The sequence below is a fragment of the Doryrhamphus excisus genome, linkage group LG4, assembly GCF_037039965.1.
Source record: "Doryrhamphus excisus strain RoL-2023G ecotype Guam linkage group LG4, RoL_Dexc_Guam_v1.1, whole genome shotgun sequence".
Lineage (NCBI taxonomy): Eukaryota > Metazoa > Chordata > Actinopteri > Syngnathiformes > Syngnathidae > Doryrhamphus > Doryrhamphus excisus.
This window is the reverse complement of record NC_136360.1, coordinates 18,868,204-18,886,394: the sequence shown is the minus strand read 5'-3', so window position 1 is coordinate 18,886,394 and position 18,191 is coordinate 18,868,204. Positions and strand designations below refer to the sequence as shown.

At 40.1% G+C, this 18,191-nt stretch overlaps 1 protein-coding gene across 31 annotated transcripts in view; it reads right to left on the bottom strand.

Annotated features, from left to right (window-relative positions):
• The window catches only part of adgrl2a (adhesion G protein-coupled receptor L2a), a 140,055-nt gene that overhangs the window by 24,439 nt on the left and 97,425 nt on the right, over window positions 1-18,191 (bottom strand). For 26 of the 31 annotated variants that reach the window (XM_058074180.2, XM_058074181.2, XM_058074187.2 and 23 more), the window contains 10 exons: window positions 12,584-12,889; window positions 12,155-12,258; window positions 10,950-11,135; window positions 9,450-9,488; window positions 4,748-4,931; window positions 4,174-4,296; window positions 2,947-3,146; window positions 2,147-2,320; window positions 1,353-1,559; window positions 38-258 (listed from right to left, as the gene is read on the bottom strand). In XM_058074180.2, the coding sequence (XP_057930163.2) occupies window positions 38-258; window positions 1,353-1,559; window positions 2,147-2,320; window positions 2,947-3,146; window positions 4,174-4,296; window positions 4,748-4,931; window positions 9,450-9,488; window positions 10,950-11,135; window positions 12,155-12,258; window positions 12,584-12,889 (1,744 nt within the window). The remainder of the gene's footprint in view (window positions 1-37; window positions 259-1,352; window positions 1,560-2,146; window positions 2,321-2,946; window positions 3,147-4,173; window positions 4,297-4,747; window positions 4,932-9,449; window positions 9,489-10,949; window positions 11,136-12,154; window positions 12,259-12,583; window positions 12,890-18,191) is intronic. The other 5 variants (XM_058074170.2, XM_058074196.2, XM_058074176.2 and 2 more) reach the window with 1 other exon arrangement.

Below are 18,191 nucleotides of genomic sequence, written 5' to 3'. Positions count from 1 at the left end.
GAAGTAGGAAGTAGGCCCCGGTGAGTTAGTCGCTTACGCTTTGTCGGTCCCGTAGCTGCCGTAGTCGATCGCTGCAGAGACGCCGACCACAATGGCGGGGAAGAGGTACCCGGACACGTAGTAGTACTTCTTCCGCGAGTACTCGCTTTCAAAGACCTCCACTAGCATGAGGTAGAGCTGGACACCCTCCAGGCACATCCAGGAGAAGGAAGCCAGGAAGAAGAAATGAAGGATCCCCGCAATGATGGCGCAGCCGATCTGAGTAGGAACAAACCATGTTAAAAAAAGGAAAGGGGTGTAAGTTGTGCAAATGCAATTCATGAATGAGTGAAAACTGGAAAAGAAGTGATGAGTTTTGCATCAGCAGAAATATAAAAGCTCCTAATCAGGTCAAGATTTAAAGGACAAAAAAATTAGTATTGGCATAAAAATGAGATTTATAGATTTATTGATAGATTTATCCACATTTATCCACCTTGCACTTCAACTTTCGCGGATTCACTCTATTACAGTTTTCCGATATACGAACATGTATAGCATATCTTACAGGTCTTATTATCTTATAATATCTGCTCTATCGCTGCACGGCGGTCGAGTGGTTAGCACACTGGCCTCACAGCTCGGACACCCGAGTTCAATCCCACCCTCGGCCATCTCTGTTTAGAGTTTCCATGTTCTCCCCGTGCATGTGTGGGTTTTCCCCGGGTACTCTGGTTTCCTCCCACATTCCAAAAACATGCCAGGTTAATTAGCGACTCCAAATTGTCCATAGGTATGAATGTGAGTGTGAATGGTTGTTTGTCTGTATGTGCCCTGTGATTGGCTGGCCAGGGTGTACCCCGCCTCTCGCTCAAAACAGCTGGGATAGGCTCCAGCACCCCTTGTGAGGAGTGTATGGATGAATCTACTATATCGGGTAATAGAAGTGTAAATGTGACTATAGGGGTGTTATTTCACGTCTACAGGGCTCTAATAATGTTCAAATGGTATTTGGTGTACTGTTTCAAATAAATACGGGGCTCTTTGTATATCTTACGTTGTCACAAACATTTAGTTTAAGGGAAGAGCCACTGCCTGGATCAGTACAGCTTGATAGCCGTATCAGAAATGAAGTGCTGGACTGCAGCTTTAAGAGGACAAAAAGAAGCAGCTGTCAAGTGGACGACGCGGCCCCTTAGTAATCTATATTAATGGTGCTGTCCTACTCATGTCATGTCAGGGACGCAACAAGCAACACTTAAAGTCTCATCCGTTTAACTCTGAAGGGTCTTTTGCCTCGTATTGGGGCGGCGATAAAGTGAGAGCGGATGAATGCAAAGTAAATCATTACGGTGCACGCCCTCGCCGCTTACCCTGGGCTCCGTCATATCGATACCAATTAGGAATATTAACTCGGCCAGGAAGAGATTGATGCAGAGGTTCTTGTGGATGGTGTTGCGATCGCTCTGCAGGCCTCGGAAGAAGCAGAAGGTGAAGATGCTGATGCTGAGGCAGACCAGCGACACGGCGATGCCCACGCGGGTGATGACTGTCAGCAGCAGCTCGTGTGGCCTGTTCACCTAAAAGAATAATCAGCGCTGATGCTCATCATTGGCAAAAACAAAATTTTTGGAATAACATGAAGCATGGAGAATAAGATAGGGAAATATTTTCTTCCAAAATACACTACCGCTCAAAAGTTTGGGATCACTTGGAAATTTTTTGGGCTTTTCCTTGGCAGTCCAGCTATAAAGTCCAGCATCCTGAAGTCACCGCTTAACTGTTGATACTGAGATTGATGCAGGGGACTGACAGTTGTTGATAGTAGGCCTCTATGCAAAAATGTACATCCTTCTTTGAAAATCATCTCATTCATTTTCATTGTTGTGAAATGGAAAAAAAATGTTTGTGAAATGCATTAAAATGTGTTTTTCTTTGGAAAACAAAGACATTTGCATTGCAATTGATCCCAAACTTTTGAGCGGTAGGGTATATAACCATACAAGGTCCAGATTAAGTTAAAAATTAAACATTACTATCAAAAATTGGATGAATTTCAGAAAATTCCACCAAAATTAAAAAAGTGTTTTTTGAATATTACCACAACTGACAATAATCCTTGAGACCGAATGTCGCCCGTGCCTCAACAACAACTTGCGTGACGTACCGAGATTTTGCGGTGGGCCATGAGGATGGCGAAGTTGGTGAGGTGGCTGCAGGAGCAGGTGGTGTGCGTCTTATTGGACTCCAGGAGCTTGCAGCCTTGGGTGGACCAATGTCCCATCATACTCCTCTCCGAATAATTCCAGAAGGAGCAATTGGAGTTGAAGTAGTGCTCCATCTGCGAGATAACAAGAGATATGCTAAAGTGTGCCAATAAGTGACTGCCTGGAATTGAAGTTGACGCACAACACGGAAGCCATTTACCCCCCGCTTGTACAAAGTATTTTTCCGCACCGACACGGACGAGGATTTCTCACATCACGGCTCTTATGAAGCAATTCATACGCCGCGTCTCATTTGGCACGTGCTTGCCAAAGCAAGCCAGGCACGCTCGGATATATGAGGCTTTAATAACAGCCCGGTGTAATTGTTTGACGCCATGTCTTTGGAATTGCACAATTTCTCAGATAAAGAATGGAGCCCCGCACAGCCCTCTGGGAACTCCACTGACAACTTTAAAAGAAAGAAAGATAATTGGTGCTCCAGCAATTTTATCCTAGATTGTACAGCTAATCTAGGAGTTAATTTCCCCCCCCCACAATAAAAGAAAATGGCTATCATTTATATCCCAATGTTGATTAAAGAATTAGTTTTCATTAAGAATTCACTTAGGCTCTAAAGACTGCTTTAATTTGATGTTCAATGACTTAAATAAACTACAGACTGACTGCGGCAGGCATTTTTTCTGTCTGTTGTGAAAGTACTACTGCCCCCGCCACCGCCACCGCCTCCACCTCCACTCACGTCTATGTGCTCCAGGGTGAAAAGCACCGGGTCGTTGATGAACACGCGGCTGGATTCTTTGTTGATGGAGGCGGCGATGATGTCGGAGTTGACTGACAAGTTGCGTACGTAAGCGTCGCTGTCCATCTGGAAGGTGGCGTTCTCCGTACTGAGGAACTGACCCAAGTTTTTGTACAGCACAAACACCAACTTGGCCACGCCTGCACGGAGGACAAAACACAAGCAGTGGAACAGATTGGGTCATAAAGTACAGTACGGTAAAGTCGGTTCAAAAGAACAAAATAAACAATTACAGTCACAAAAGACAGGAATAAAGTACAATAGAGTAGAATAGAGTAAGCGTTTGAGGTTTAATGTGTCTTTCCAAATCCAAATAAATAAAAATAACAACAGTAACTCTGTAATTTATTGTTTATAATCATTGTTATTACTTTTACTTCCATGATGAATAGTCGCAAAAATAACATATAATGTATGTAACATAAAATATAATAATTATTATGACAATTATTATTAATTATTATTATTTTTATTATTTTTATTTGTGTGATCTATTATTTTATTTTTTCATCAGTAATGCTATCATTAATCATCAATTAATTTTATTTAATTAGTAGTTAATAATAATAAAGTTAATATTTGGTCATATATTTTTCATATTTCATATATTGATAATAATAATACAATATTATTATTATTATTACAGTAGTAGTAGTATTTTGATCATTAATAATGAAAATAATCATTAATAATATTAGTGTATTTTTAAAATTAATTTATACCTCTTATGGCAATAAAATAAACATATACAAATATAGAAAGTATACAATAATATTTTAGTAATAATTTGTAATCATAATAGTTACTATTATTATTTTATTATGGGACAATACCATTTCCAAAGATTCAGGACAGAAAATGTGTATGTTATGTATGCACACATTACTGTTGAGTTTGACAGTATTGGCTGAAAGCTTGATCATTTTCATAATATTAACACAAAGTAAATGCATAAAATGCAAGTGTTATTGTTAATAATAATAATATTAATAATTATTATTATTATTAATATTATTATTAATAGTAATCATAGTAGTAATCATAGTAGTTACATTGTTGTTGGTGTTCCTCTTTTAATGAAACAACAATATGATAGTATTAATACTACGGTGGTGTTGAAAGCACGTATCCAGTATCCGGTCGTGTATTTCCAGGATCCCAGCTCACCGTTGCGACTGTTGAGTTTGACCGTATTGGCTGAAAGCTGGATGGAAATGCCGCCCCTGTTGGATTGTGGGAATTTAAAATCCTGCACCTGGCCGTCGGTGCTTAGCACATAGACGTCCAAGACTGGCGGAGAAGTGAGAAGAAGAAGGAGAACAAGTTAGGAGACAATCCCGACACAATGGGAGCGAGTTTGCAAAGCCGACTTGGAAAAGGAAAAGAGCCCATATCGCTAACGAGGACGAGAGGATGCGGATAAACAACATCCCCTGCAGCAGCGAGCTAATGTTCACATTAATGTATAGAGTTACAAGGTCTAGCCGCATGCATTTATAAACTAAGCATCCGCAATCAGAGATTCCAGCCTCTTTAATTGTCTGATATTCATCATTTTGTCAGTAAGCAACTTGTTAAACCTAATATGAGACTCTTTTTCGATTCCCTCAAGGTCGAAATGCTTATTATGAAAACAAAATCCCCTTTTAATGCCGTGCTCCTGTTTCCTTATCACCCGTCACCCCCTCGGTCAAATCAAATAAACCCAACCCGTGTCAGTCCAGAATCCTTCCCGACTCACTGATGTTGTCTGCGGGAACTTTGACGATGGCGGGCTCCATCAGGTTATCCGCCAGGACGAAGGCGCCTTCCTCCAAGGTGTCCAGCAGCATGGTGGCGGCGTGCGTCTGCTCCGTGCTGTTCATGTCCTGCCAGGACTTTAAAGCCTCCGGCCTGAGCAGGTTATCTACCGTATCCACAATCGCCTGCGTCAAAGCGGAGAAGAAAGTCAGAAACAAAAACCCCTCGCATATCGTGGAGGACGAAAAAACGAAAATAGTGAGAGCATGAGAAGGTGCATGCATGAGTAGAGGCGACACAATCAAGATAAATAACATGAAAACGACAAGAGTACTAAAAATACATGAACTGCAACTGCAGCAGATTTTCTTTTTCAAGGACACAAATTTAGCAGGGGGATCACCTATCACTTTTATTGCAGTTAATCGTGATTAATCCATTTCCCCAAAGTAGGAGTCGATATTTCTAAAAACATGTTTACCACCTTCTAAGTACAACTTTTACCATGAGTAGAGACCTTTGGACATGAACTAACACCCCTATAGTCACCTTCACACTCCTATTACCCAACATAGTAGACATTATAAATAAGACATAATAAATAAGACATAATACATACCGACACATTAGCAGTGGGGGGACTGCTTTTGTTTTACATCCGCTATCCATCAAGGTAACATTACTGACACCTAGTGATCAAGGTGGAGTACTACATATCACGCCAACATGTTTTCCGACTGCCTTAAATATCCATCACATACTTTCTAACTAGTTTTTACCACCAGTAGAGCCCTCCAGACATAAACACCCCTACAGTCACATTTATACTCCTTATTATTGTTCTTATCATACTTCCTGTTCTGTGCAGCACTTCCTGCGGTAGCTATTGTCACATCAATGTAACATTACTGACACCTAGTGTCCAATGTTGAACACGTCCCCAGCGTAGATGGGGCCTTTGGTGTGCTTGGCTGCATGGTTTGCTGCATTCTCACTACTGCGAATCTGAGGGGGGCGGCAGGGGTAGAGTCCATAACGCCATGCACACACACCCTATAAAGTACGACGCCCTACACTGACAAGGTGTTCGAGCACACTGCGTATTCTTGAGTCTTATGTTTTGTTTAGATACATGGATTAATACTATACTCTACTACACTATACTGCAGTAATCACTCGTTTATTGCGGTTAATTCCAGACACGGATGTGAACTTCAGTGAGGTACGATTCCTGATTCATAAATCAAATATTTTTGCATTTACAACAAAAAAAACCCTGATCAGGTCCTACTAAATCAAGTTATTAGAGCTCTTTAGACACAAAATAACACCCCTATAGTCACATTTTGACTCCTATAACCAAATACAGTAAACATAATTAGACCTAATAAGACTCATGCTGGGGAGCTGAGTTGGAGGCAGACAGGAAGTGATGTCGGAGGTTGAAAGTTGAGTTTAAGGCTCATGTTTGGGATTGCTATGTCTGTTGTGAGATCATTTAAACCAAGTCTGGTGCTTGTGTTTCTCCACCAATATTACAGTAAGATTACTGACACCTAGTGCCTTGTATTTGTATTTTTACTTCATTTATGCTTGACAATTTAATTTAATTTAAATTTATTTTAATTTGTATTAATTGAGCAATACTAATTATTATTATTATTTTTTTTAAATTATAATAATGTATTTGTATTTCTACTTCATTTATGCTTTAAAATGATTATTTTTGTTCAAATAATAGGCCATCTTGTCAACCTGGAAATAGCATGATTTATTAATTATTATAATTAATTATTATAATTATTATAATTTTATTATAATTAATTAAAAAATATTCATATAATGTGGTTAAATATGTATTTTTTGACGAATAATAGAGATGATTTATTAACGTATTCTGTAAAAAAGCAAGTTAAAGAGTTAAAGGGACGATGGTGCACCTCTACACATTTTGGTGGCCTGAGCCTCAGCGTGTGTTCACTTTATCAGGCGTCAGATTGAAGCGATGCTGGTCTTTCCTCAGGAAATAACCGGATCAATATGTCTAATCGGGAAATCGATGCCAGGGACGGGCAGTGTAAGGGATGCGGTGCGTGGAGGGGCGGATAAATGTGATGTGTGTGCATCAAGCATGGCAGGTATCAGATAATGCCGTGTCATCAATCTCTGTCTCACATCTTCTACAGCACGACCGCTATATAGACTCAATTATTGGTACAGTCCGCTTAATCAATTATTTCATCAATCAGGGGTTGGGCTGTACCTTCCCGGTCTTAAATAGTCACCTGAACAAGACCTTTGGGACAATTCAAAGCTTTACAATTATTAGAGCCTGCTAGACTTGAAATAGCACCTCTATAGTCACCGGTACATGTGTATTAGCACACATATTGAGAAGAAATATGACATAATAAGACTTCTGCTTGTGTGTGTTGCTGTAGGGGGGTTTGGCCCTCTAAATATGTTTTTTAACCATTATTAGAGCCTGCTAGACCTGATATAGCACCCCTATAGTCACCGTTACATGTGTATTAGCAGACATATTGAGAAAAAAATACGACATAATAAGATGTGCGCTTGTGTGTGTCGCTGTAGGCGGGTCGGGGGGGGGAGGAGTGATTTTTAGGGTACGTAGCCTGTGTTTTTATGATGGATTTTATTGTGCCTGTTGTCGTTATCATTCAAGCCTGCAATAAAAATTGTTCCGTGGATGGAGTCTGTTGCTTGTGTGTCTTGGAGAACATTGCAGTAACATTACTTGCCAAGAGTACTACATATTATCACAACATGCCTTATATTTGTATTTTACCTCATTTGGCCATTTTGCACAAATATGCACCCTTTACTTATATATGCATACTTTTGAGGAGTGGAGTGGTTAGCCTGTTAGCATGCATGCAAAATGTTAGGCTCATTGGCAACTCCAAATTGCCCATATATGTATATACGTATGCGTCAGGTTCAAGTACATACAGTATTTCTTCAATTATGACATGTCCTAATATTTTGGAGAATATTTTGGGGCATATTTTTAGTCACCCCTCCCCCATCATGCATTTTTAAGTCCTCAAAGTCCTAAAAGCATGACTTAGCTCAATCTGTTTTAATACCGTCCCAAAAGACAGAGCTGCACTACGAGCGGGGAGGGGCGCAGGGGAGGATGTTCGGGGGGGGGGGGGGGGGGGGGGTGTTGACTTTGGTGACAGACGGAGGACACCGATGTCCCTGGTGGTGGTGGTAGAGGGATATATTTGGACAAAATACCCTGATGCATGAACACAACCTGACAGCATTTGCGCTTGAAATAAATAAAGAAATAAAGTAACCCTATTATCCAGGTGGAACAAATTGCACCCATTTACAGAAAACAATTACTCCTCTGACCTCAAAGCTGTTATTGTGAAACTAAAGCTACGGCTTTGACTTTGTGGACAATAAAAAGTCAGATGTTGATGTTGGTCCTTGAAAAAGAAAACTGTAAAGTGGGATTAGATCGTTTTTGGATTAGATCAGGGGTGTCCAAATGTTTTCCAGAGAGGGCCACATAGCGGAAAAAAAAATAATAATTCAACTCCCAGCTCCAAAAATACAAAATAATTTGTCCTCATAATTACAGTTTTACAGGTTAATTCAAGTGAAATCATAATAATTTGACTGTCTTACCATAATATTCCCCGATTGAAATGTAAAAAAAATGTTTGTTTCTCATATTAAAACTTAACTTTAATATTGCAAGTTATTAATAATATTTATAAAATAATATAATAATATATTATAATAATAAAATAATATACTAATAATAAAATAATATAATATATATTTATTTACAATTTAAATTTCAATTTACAAAATAATTATAATAATAATATCATAAAATGTATTCTGGTAAAATTTATTTTTTTCCCTTATTCATATCATTAATAATTTAGATTTTATTATTTGATTACAGTTTTTCCCCCATGGCTTTTTTTTCATAATAGTTTTCCAACTATTTCCACTTTCTGCTTGTAAATTTTCTTCTGGTAATTATGACTTAATTTCCATAATATTTTGACTTTTTCTTGCAACATTAACATTTGTTGCAAATTATTTTTTCCATAAATTACAACTTTATTCAGTTTTTGTATTGTTTCTCATTATATTAGAACTTGAAAAAAAATAAATATTTCAAGTTAACGCTAGTAAAATATATATAATTTTCCTTATAATATGACTTGTTTATTCTCATAAAATTCTGACAACATTACAACTTTTTTCTTTTGATATTTTGACAGTATTCAAATGACTCCTGGTCCGCACTTTGGACACCCCTGCATTAGCATGAACTCCCTTGTCCACACAGACATTAAGCCAGCCCAAAAAATAAAACCCAAAACAGAAATGTGAGAGCAGGGTGTCGGCATCAGCGTTTTATGACTCCAGATGTGCAATCTCGGGTTGTAATCTAAATTAAGACATGAAAAAGACACGTTTATGATCCGCTTCCCGGGCTTACAGCTGACTTTAAGGCGTCTGTAAGGAATGAACTTAAAAAGAACACACGGGGGAATGAGTACATGACAGTTAAAACAAGAAAAAAAAAAGAAGCTTCATGCTGCTGAATGTGAGCCGGGCACACAGCATAAAGGGGGCGGGGGGGCGGGACAGTGGTTGGCAGCAAGCAGGGTAGGGGGAGCATGGGGGCAATAGCATCGCTCCAGTACCTTTGTGTACGCCCTGCATGTCCTTTCTCGCTTTTGAAGCTTTTTTTTTTGTTCGTTACAATTCATCAAGAAAAAGAACACATAAGAAAAAGAGACATGATTTGATGTCGAAGCCTGACGACAAATTTCACGTTCTTACCTGGAGATGAATGAATAGGCATCGTGTTTATGATGTGTAGTGTAGTAGTAATAATAGTCATACATGTGGCTCTGTCACACTAGCAATGGAGCTATTTATTTATTTTTAAAATTAAATTAATTTTTTTTTTAAACAAAATATTGAAAATAAAGTGGAACCTCCATTGTTGTTCAAGTAAAGATTTGGCACGGGTATCGCGTCAAAGACCCAACTTCCTGCTGTGTTATTTTACTGCCATGCGTTGAAAGCCCGAGTTTATCGGCGACAGGATGTGCGAGGTTTCATTTTTTTCATGAAGTTTAAAATATGGGAAGTTATTAAAAATCCCGGCAAAAACAGGACGGCTGACAAGTATGATGACCATGAAACTTAATCTCGTCATGGGTGAGAAGGAATATTATAATGAATACCATAAACCGATTACAGGTTAATTCGAGTGAAATCATAATAATTTGACTTTTTTACCATAATATTCCCAGAAATGTAATTGAAATGTAATATATATATATATATATGTGTTTGTTTCTCATATTAAAACTTAACTTTAATATTTCAATTTATAATATTAAAAAAATATTCTGGTAAAATTCATTTTTTTTGCCCTTATTTATCTCATTAATCATTTAGATTTTATTACAGTTTTTCCCCCATGGCTTCTGTTTTTCTTAATAATTTTCCAACTATTTCCACTTTCTGCTTGTGAATTTTCTTCTGCTAATTATCACTTAATTTCCATAATATTTTGACTTTTTCTTGCAACATTAACATTTTTTCGCAAATTATTTTTTCCATAAATTACAACTTTATCTTTAATATTTCAATTTATAATATTAAAAAAAAATATTCTGGTATTTTTTTTGTTGCCCTTATTTATCTCATTAATCATTTAGATTTTATTACAGTTTTTTCCCCCATGGCTTCTGTTTTTCTTAATAATTTTCCAACTATTTCCACTTTCTGCTTGTACATTTTCTTCTGGTAATTATCACTTAATTTCCATAATATTTTGACTTTTTCTTGCAACATTAACATTTTTTGCAAATTATTGTTTCCATAAATTACAACTTTATTCATTGTTTTTGTATTGTTTCTCATTATATTAGAACTTTAAAAAACCCAGGTTCAATTCCACGCTCGGCCATCTCGGGGAGAACATGCAAACTCCACACAGAGATGGCCGAGAGTGGAATTGAACCTGGGTCTCCTAGCTGTGAGGTATGCACGCTAACCACACGACCGCCGTGCAGCCCGTTATGTTTTTCAACTACTCCAAAATAAATAAATACAAAAAAACAGCAAATTTTGTTCAACTTTGGAGGTTCCACTTCCAAGTCGCTTTGCCCTTTTGAGGGTGGGCTTACCTTGTTGAAGCTCCGCCCCGCAGAGTCCTTCTCGCTGGGCCGGAGCTCCTGCAGCTGAGCGTCCAGGATGTCCACCAGCTGCTCCATGAGGCGCACCGAGGAGCTGACGTCCCCGGCGTAGATGGGGCCTTTGGTGTGCTTGGCTAACTCGTTAGCCAGGTTAGCTGCATTCTCACCACTGCGAATCTGCATTGGGGGGGGCAGGGGTAGAGTCCATAATGTCATGCACATACCCTAGAAAGTACGACGCCCTACACTGACAAGGTGTTCCAGCGCACTGCGTATTCTTGAGTCTTATGTTATGTTTAGATTAATGGATTAATCTCTACTACACTATACTGCAATAATCCCTCGTTTATTGCGGTTAATTGGTTCCAGACACGGCTGTGAACTTCCGTGAGGTACGATTCCTGATTCATAAATCAAATATTTTTCTCTCTTTAGACACAAAAATAACACAGCTATTGTCACATTTAGACTCCTATAACCAAATACATAATTAGAGCAAATAAGACTCGTGCTGGGGAGCTGAGTTGGAGGCAGACAGGAAGTGATGCCGGGGGTTCAAAGTTGAGTTTAAGGCCCAAACAGTAGCTCATGTTTAGGATGGCTATGTCTGTTGTGAGATCATTTAAACTAAGTCTGGTGCTTGTGTTTCTCAACCAACATTACAGTAAGATTAGTGACACCTAGTGCCTTGTATTTGTATTTTTATTTCATTTATGCTTGACAATTTAATTTAATTTAAATTTAGTTTAATTTAATTTAAATTATTTTTTTATTAATTGAGCAATATTATTATGATTTTAATTTTTAATGTTTTAATTTTTAATTATTATTATTATTTATTTCATTAATTATTCTTTTATTAATTAAAATATGATATTTAGTGATTGCTATTCATTTAAATTACATTTAAATTAAAATTTGTTAAATTTAATTTAATTTAACTTATTTTTGTTCAAATAACAGGCCACCTTGACAACCTGGAAATAGCATGATTTATTAATTGTTATAATTTTGAAAACAGTGATAGAGTAAAGCTGCCAAATTTAAAAAGCTGTAGATTATACTACACTATATTTACTACATAAACAGAAGTTCCACAGTATTTACTGTGACGGAAAATATCATTCCAGTCCTTATTTGGCATGCGTGAAACAGTCCACTAAGAAGAAAAACATAAATAAGGAGCTCAGACTCACCTTCTGGGCTACCTGGTTGACCCAGTGGGAGGTACAGTTGCTGAGATCGGGGCCCTTAGGGTGCCAGGCCCCGGTGGAAAGGACACATAAATAAGACGCTGTGCCTGTCAGGGGAAAAAGAGGACCAGAAAGTGTCATCAACTCAAAAGGGGTGTTACCGTGGGTTGACATTTTTCTCTCCTAATTAGCCTCGTGTCAAATGAGCCCAATTTCACACACGGTCCAATGAGGGGCCACGTTGCTACGCCGACTTCCCAGCCCAAAACAGCTGAGCCTGCAACGGAGCCGCTACAGATTGCTTAATTACATTTGGACGCGGCGACATGCGATGAGAAAAAAACGTCTTCACCGACTCCCGGCGCTCCCATTAGAGGAAAGAGGTGACTCTGGAATATCGACACGCACTGAGACAACAGAAGCCCTGTTTACCTCGCGTTCCCTTGGGGCACGGTCGCTCCACCAGCATGCCCCGCTGGGTCTGAGGCCACATGATGTCCCGTCTCTCGGTGGCCTCGCAGAAACGCTCGGGCAAAGGGAACGACTCCAGGGGCGGCGGGGAAGTAGTCTGCGCCATCACAGGAGGGGGCCTGGCCACTCCCTTGCCGCCCTCCTTGGGCCCTGTTGTGGTGGTAGTGTTGGCCACGCCTCGGTGCGCCGTCGTTGTTGTGGTGGTGGTGGTGGTGGTTGTCGTTCTCAGGGGCTGGGGGGACACGGTGGCCTGAGACAGAGGCGGAGCTGCAAAGAGAGACACGAATTGGCGTTTTATTTATGGGTGCATGCACACAACAAGGATCTGGTACAGTTACACTGTGAGGCATCTGAGAAACACTCAAAAAAATTATCTAGATTTTTTTGCTATACATGGGGAGACAAAAGTATGAACACACTAATCTGACAAGCCGCAGCATACAATAAATCGCACAAATTATAACAATAAGACGCTATTTCCCAAGCTAAATTCACAAACTGAAACTCTTAATCAGTCGATCCCACTTTTTGCAGTAAATTACCTTCCAGAACCAAATGGCAAAAATCTGATAATAGTAATTGATGCGGCCATGAAAATGATCTTTTTTTTTTAACCACGTCTCGCTCCTCCCCTCTCCATACCCTCCTGACAACTTCATATTGACGTTAAACCTTTGCAATAAAAGTGAACTTTGCTTCTTCCTGCTCCTTTTCAGACATGTGTAGTAATGAGGTGTTGTGTGTGTATGTATGTATGTGTGTATATATACGTATATGTATGAATATGTGTATGTATGCTGCATGTATATGTGTGTATGTATGTGTGTGTATATATATGTAAGTATATAAATAGATATTGTAAGTGTATTGTATTGTAAGTATATGTATGTGGGATACATTAATGTAACATAGTATGCATGCCTGAAATAAATTAATAAAATAAATTTAAATAAATAAAAATAATAATAAAAATTAAGAAGAAGAAGAAGTTTCAGCTTCAGTATACATGCATACTTAAATTAAAAAAAAATATATAGGTACTAATCAGGGCCAGAAAATTATTTGTCTGACTCAACTCTTGTGGGATGGACCTTCTAAAAAAAACAAAATAATAAAATAATATAATATAATAATAATAAATCAAAAACAAAAAAAAAAACCCAAAAAAAGACAGAAAAAGAAGCCACTTTAAGAAAACACTGTTGTGGGGCGGCCATTATGAAAATAACAACAATAATAATAATATTAATTCATTTTGTACCGCTTATCCTCACAAGGGTCGCAGGGGGTGCTGGAGCCTATCCCAGCTGTCTTCAGGCAGACAGGTGGGGTACACCCTGGACTGGTGGCCAGCCAATCACAGGGCACATATAGACAAACAACCATTCACACTCACATTCATACCTATGGACAATTTGGAGTCGCCAATTAACCTAGCATGTTTTTGGAATGTGGGTGTACCCGGAGAAAATAGACATGCAAACTCCACACAGAGATGGCCGAGGATGGAATCGAACTCGGGTCTTCTGGCTGTGAGGCATATGTGTTAACCACTCGTTCACCATGCAGAAAACTAAATAAGTTGATAGTTTTGCAGGTGATGTATCTACAAGCGGTTTGGATGTTCAGGCTTAATAACAGCCTTGTCATAACAACCTTGTCAAATACATGAACTGCCAAATACTTCATTTTTGTTCTGCGTTTCTTTTTACTTTAACCCACTTTGGACTAAAATAAATGCACAAGTAAATACAAAAAAAAAAGAAAAATATCAGTGCAATTCTCATGAATTAGTCAAAACTGCAGAAGCATGATATGCTGTGCGGGTGCACCTTAAGGTCAGCTCATTAGTGTGCCCCCCCATGGTCCCAATGTGGAATATATCAAGTATATACATAAAACTTTATCAGCCAGTCAACACCAACCTTCTGGTGGGCAGATGCCCCCGTGTACAGCCAAGCTTTAATGGCGATCCTCCATAAGTAACACTTCCCAATCACACCCCCCCCACCCCCAACCTCATTTTTCCTCGTCATGTTCAACGCTCTAATGCGTATACTTCCAAATATCCTGTTGTGTAAATTGCAGCTAAGTGCTTTGTTCAACAAGCGTATTTGCCTTCCAGTGGACGATGGCTTATCCACGGCACTCAGTCTGTCACAGACAAAACAATAATTACAACATTCCTCCTAGCCGGCAATCACTCCTGCCTCGCAGATTTTGGAGGCACGGCATGATTGCGTTTCACAAAACGCTTCTTAGTGTTGCCGTGCTGCTTCCACATCCATTTCACTGTCTGCAACTCTGATAAAGCAGGTAAGGTGCAGTCATTCGCTGCAACGCCTCGAGCCAAAACAATGCGCTTCGGTCCCGGGAAAGCCAGAAAATAGTTCACTCCTTATGTTTAACATGAAGGGAAAACAAGGAAAAGGCTTTCCAGGTGATATCGTAACTGCCATGTATCCCACTGGACATCATGCGATTGCTATCACGTTCTGAGAATACATTCATTTCCAGTTTCCATGCCTAACACTGTGATGGAAGGGTTTGGCTTTTTTTTCTTTATACAGAATTACCGATTCAATGATTACGTTCCAACTGTGGGAAAACCCTCCATTTTGCGCATATAATCTCCATAATTAGGACGTTTATTGAAAGAAAGCCGGTATCATTTGCCCTACGTTGGTTAAGCTACTCAGAGGGAAACATCGCCTTGCTGGAGGAGGACTTCTTTACATGAAGCTTAGCAATGCTCACTCACGGTGCAACCGTAAATAGACACTTACACAATACAGTCGTCCCTCGCTACATCGCGGTTTAGATTGAGGCGGACATGCCATGGCTGAGGCGGACATGCCATGGCCGAGGCGGACACTACGGCATGGCCGAGGCGGACACTACGCCATGGCCGAGGCGGACACTACGCCATGGCCGAGGCGGACACTACGCCATGGCTGAAGCAGACACTACATCATGGCTGAGGCGGACACGCCACGGCTGAGGCGGACACGCCATGGCTAAGGCGGGCACTCCATGGCTGAGGCGCACACACCATGGTTGAGGCGGACACACCATGGCTGAAGCAGACACGCCATGGCTAAGGCGGGCACTCCATGGCTGAGGCGAACACGCCATGGCTGAGGCGGACGTACTTTACAGAACAGGAAGCGAAAACAAGAAACGTTCCCAATGCTAATGTGTGTGAGTCTAGATTACGTCTACAAAGTCTTATTTTCTGTTCTTACTGTATATCCACGATATTGGATAATGAAGGTGACTGTAGGGGTGTTATTTCATGTCTAGAGGGCTCTAATAATGTTAAAAAGCCGATTTAGACGGTTGTAAACATGTTGTCTATGCTACAAAAATATTCAATTTAGAAATAAGGAATCCTATTTTTCATCTCTGTTTCCACAAGACAGAGAAGCGTCTTACTACTTTAACAATAAAAACACGTTCAATACCTCAATATTTTGGGCATAATATTCAACCAATCAGTGAAAAGATGCTAAAAAAATAGGTTGATAGGCAAAACAGTGTGCAGTACTTGGGAACTCATTTGTCGTCTAAAGAAGGAAAGGTGACGGCAGCTTGAACACAAGTACAAAAAATGTTTTGTATTCTTTGGTAGGATTCGATTAAATAAAAAAAAAACTTGATTTAAATATCTGTACACAACATATCTCTGCTGCTGGGGTGTAAAAGGGGCAACTTTTACCAATGGTGGGGGCTGCAATTGGCATACAATGTGCAGGGTGTATCTAATTGCGTTTGAGTACTTTGATTTCCTCCATTAGGCGTCCTGCAGAGCGTGCGGCGAGAGGCGCTGCCCCGGCACGCCAGCCGAGGCCCGGTCGCTCGCAGCGGCGTAACCTCTGTCGTAAAAACATCGATGAAACAAGCTGACAGCGAGCCAGAGAAACGAGGAGGGAGTCGGGGCTGGGGCATTGAGGAAGTGCACGTCGAGATGATGACAAGAAAATTCCTCTCCAGTCGGAGACAAAGAAGACAGCTTCTGTCTTTGGGTGGAATTGGAGGAGAGACAGGAACACCTCTGTGTCTATTGCTCTCCATTGGATAATGAGGCTGACTGATTCCCCGTTTGAGGTGGGCTGCGCCCCCCCCATGGCAAATAAGGCACCGTTGACCTGCAGGAACGTATCCGTGGGGGCAACACAGTGCAGCGCACGTCCACATTTTTATGATGCCGCTGACATCAAGACGGACATGCGGTAGCTGCTGGAGATGTCTGCTTTAACCTCGACTTCCCGCCACGCATCCACAGCCCCGCATCCTTTTACTCAAAACAAAGAAACCGACGAAGGCGCCGCCTGTCGAAACCCTCAAGTCGACAACCTGTGCTTAGCGTCCGCTCACTAGCGATACTTAAAGTAATGCCCTGTGATTGGCTGGCCACCAGTCCAGGGTGTACCCCGCCTCTCGCTGAAGACAGCTGGGATAGGCTCCAGCACCCCCGCACCGAAAGGACCGAAAGGACAAGATGGCGGGTACACGCACCCTAAATGAGTTTTCTCTGTCGGGTGGCAACAGTAATTCTGCTGATTTAATTACTCTTGAATGTTTTTTAAACGTTCAAATTACTTCAGCGTTCTTCCTGGAATATTTAGAAATTATTCCCATCATATTATGAATTTTTCCCAAATCTAATTTTCAAAATATCACAGCTTTATTTTGTTTTGTTTGGTTTTGATGTGATATTAAAAAACACATTATTTAATATTTCAACTTTATTTTACTAAAATTATATGATTTATCCTCCTAATATTACAAATTACAAATATTTTGACTTATTTTTCTATTTTCTATCACTTTTCTTGTTGATTTATATTTTTTTACAATACTTAAACCTGGAAGAGAGACGCGCCTCATTTTGGTGGCTTTTTGAACATCTGGACCGGCGCTCTACAGAAAATGTCCAAAGAGTATCCGATGATAAGATCTGTGGTCTCAATGGGTGGGGAGGTTTGAATCCAGACAGAAATAAAATGCAACTTTATCCGTCGTTCGGCAGCATGATTTAAGATAAAGGGGCTGGCGACTGCAGCCAGTAAATCACAGCGGCATCTGCTGTAATCCAAGTACATTCCTCTGGCATGTCAATTTTACAACTATATCTTGTCAACATCGTCCGGTTGGCCGCTTGTCAGGCTTATGGGGGGGGTGCCGAGCCGTACGCTCCGCTTACATCTCATCGTAAAATACCTTTCGCTTGTTTTCACATTTACATGTTTTACTGCCGCCTGCTATACGGCCAATGAAAATGTAATTGAGTGTTGCATTGAGATATTCAGATGATTGTTTGCATTACTCCTGATCCAATACACATGCTGAGGAACAGCACCCCCCCCCCCATTCTATCCCTTCCTTGTAAAAACCGAGTGTGTTTCTCACAGTCCTTTATGAGGCAAGGAACCATAGTTGCTCACCTAAGCTGGAATCGTAAAGCAGGACTACCTTTTTTTTGAGGAAGCAGTTAGGCCCTGGAACATGGGTGCCCAAACTTTGACCCGAGGGCCATTTCCGGCCCACGGTTGTTTTTTTTATTGTC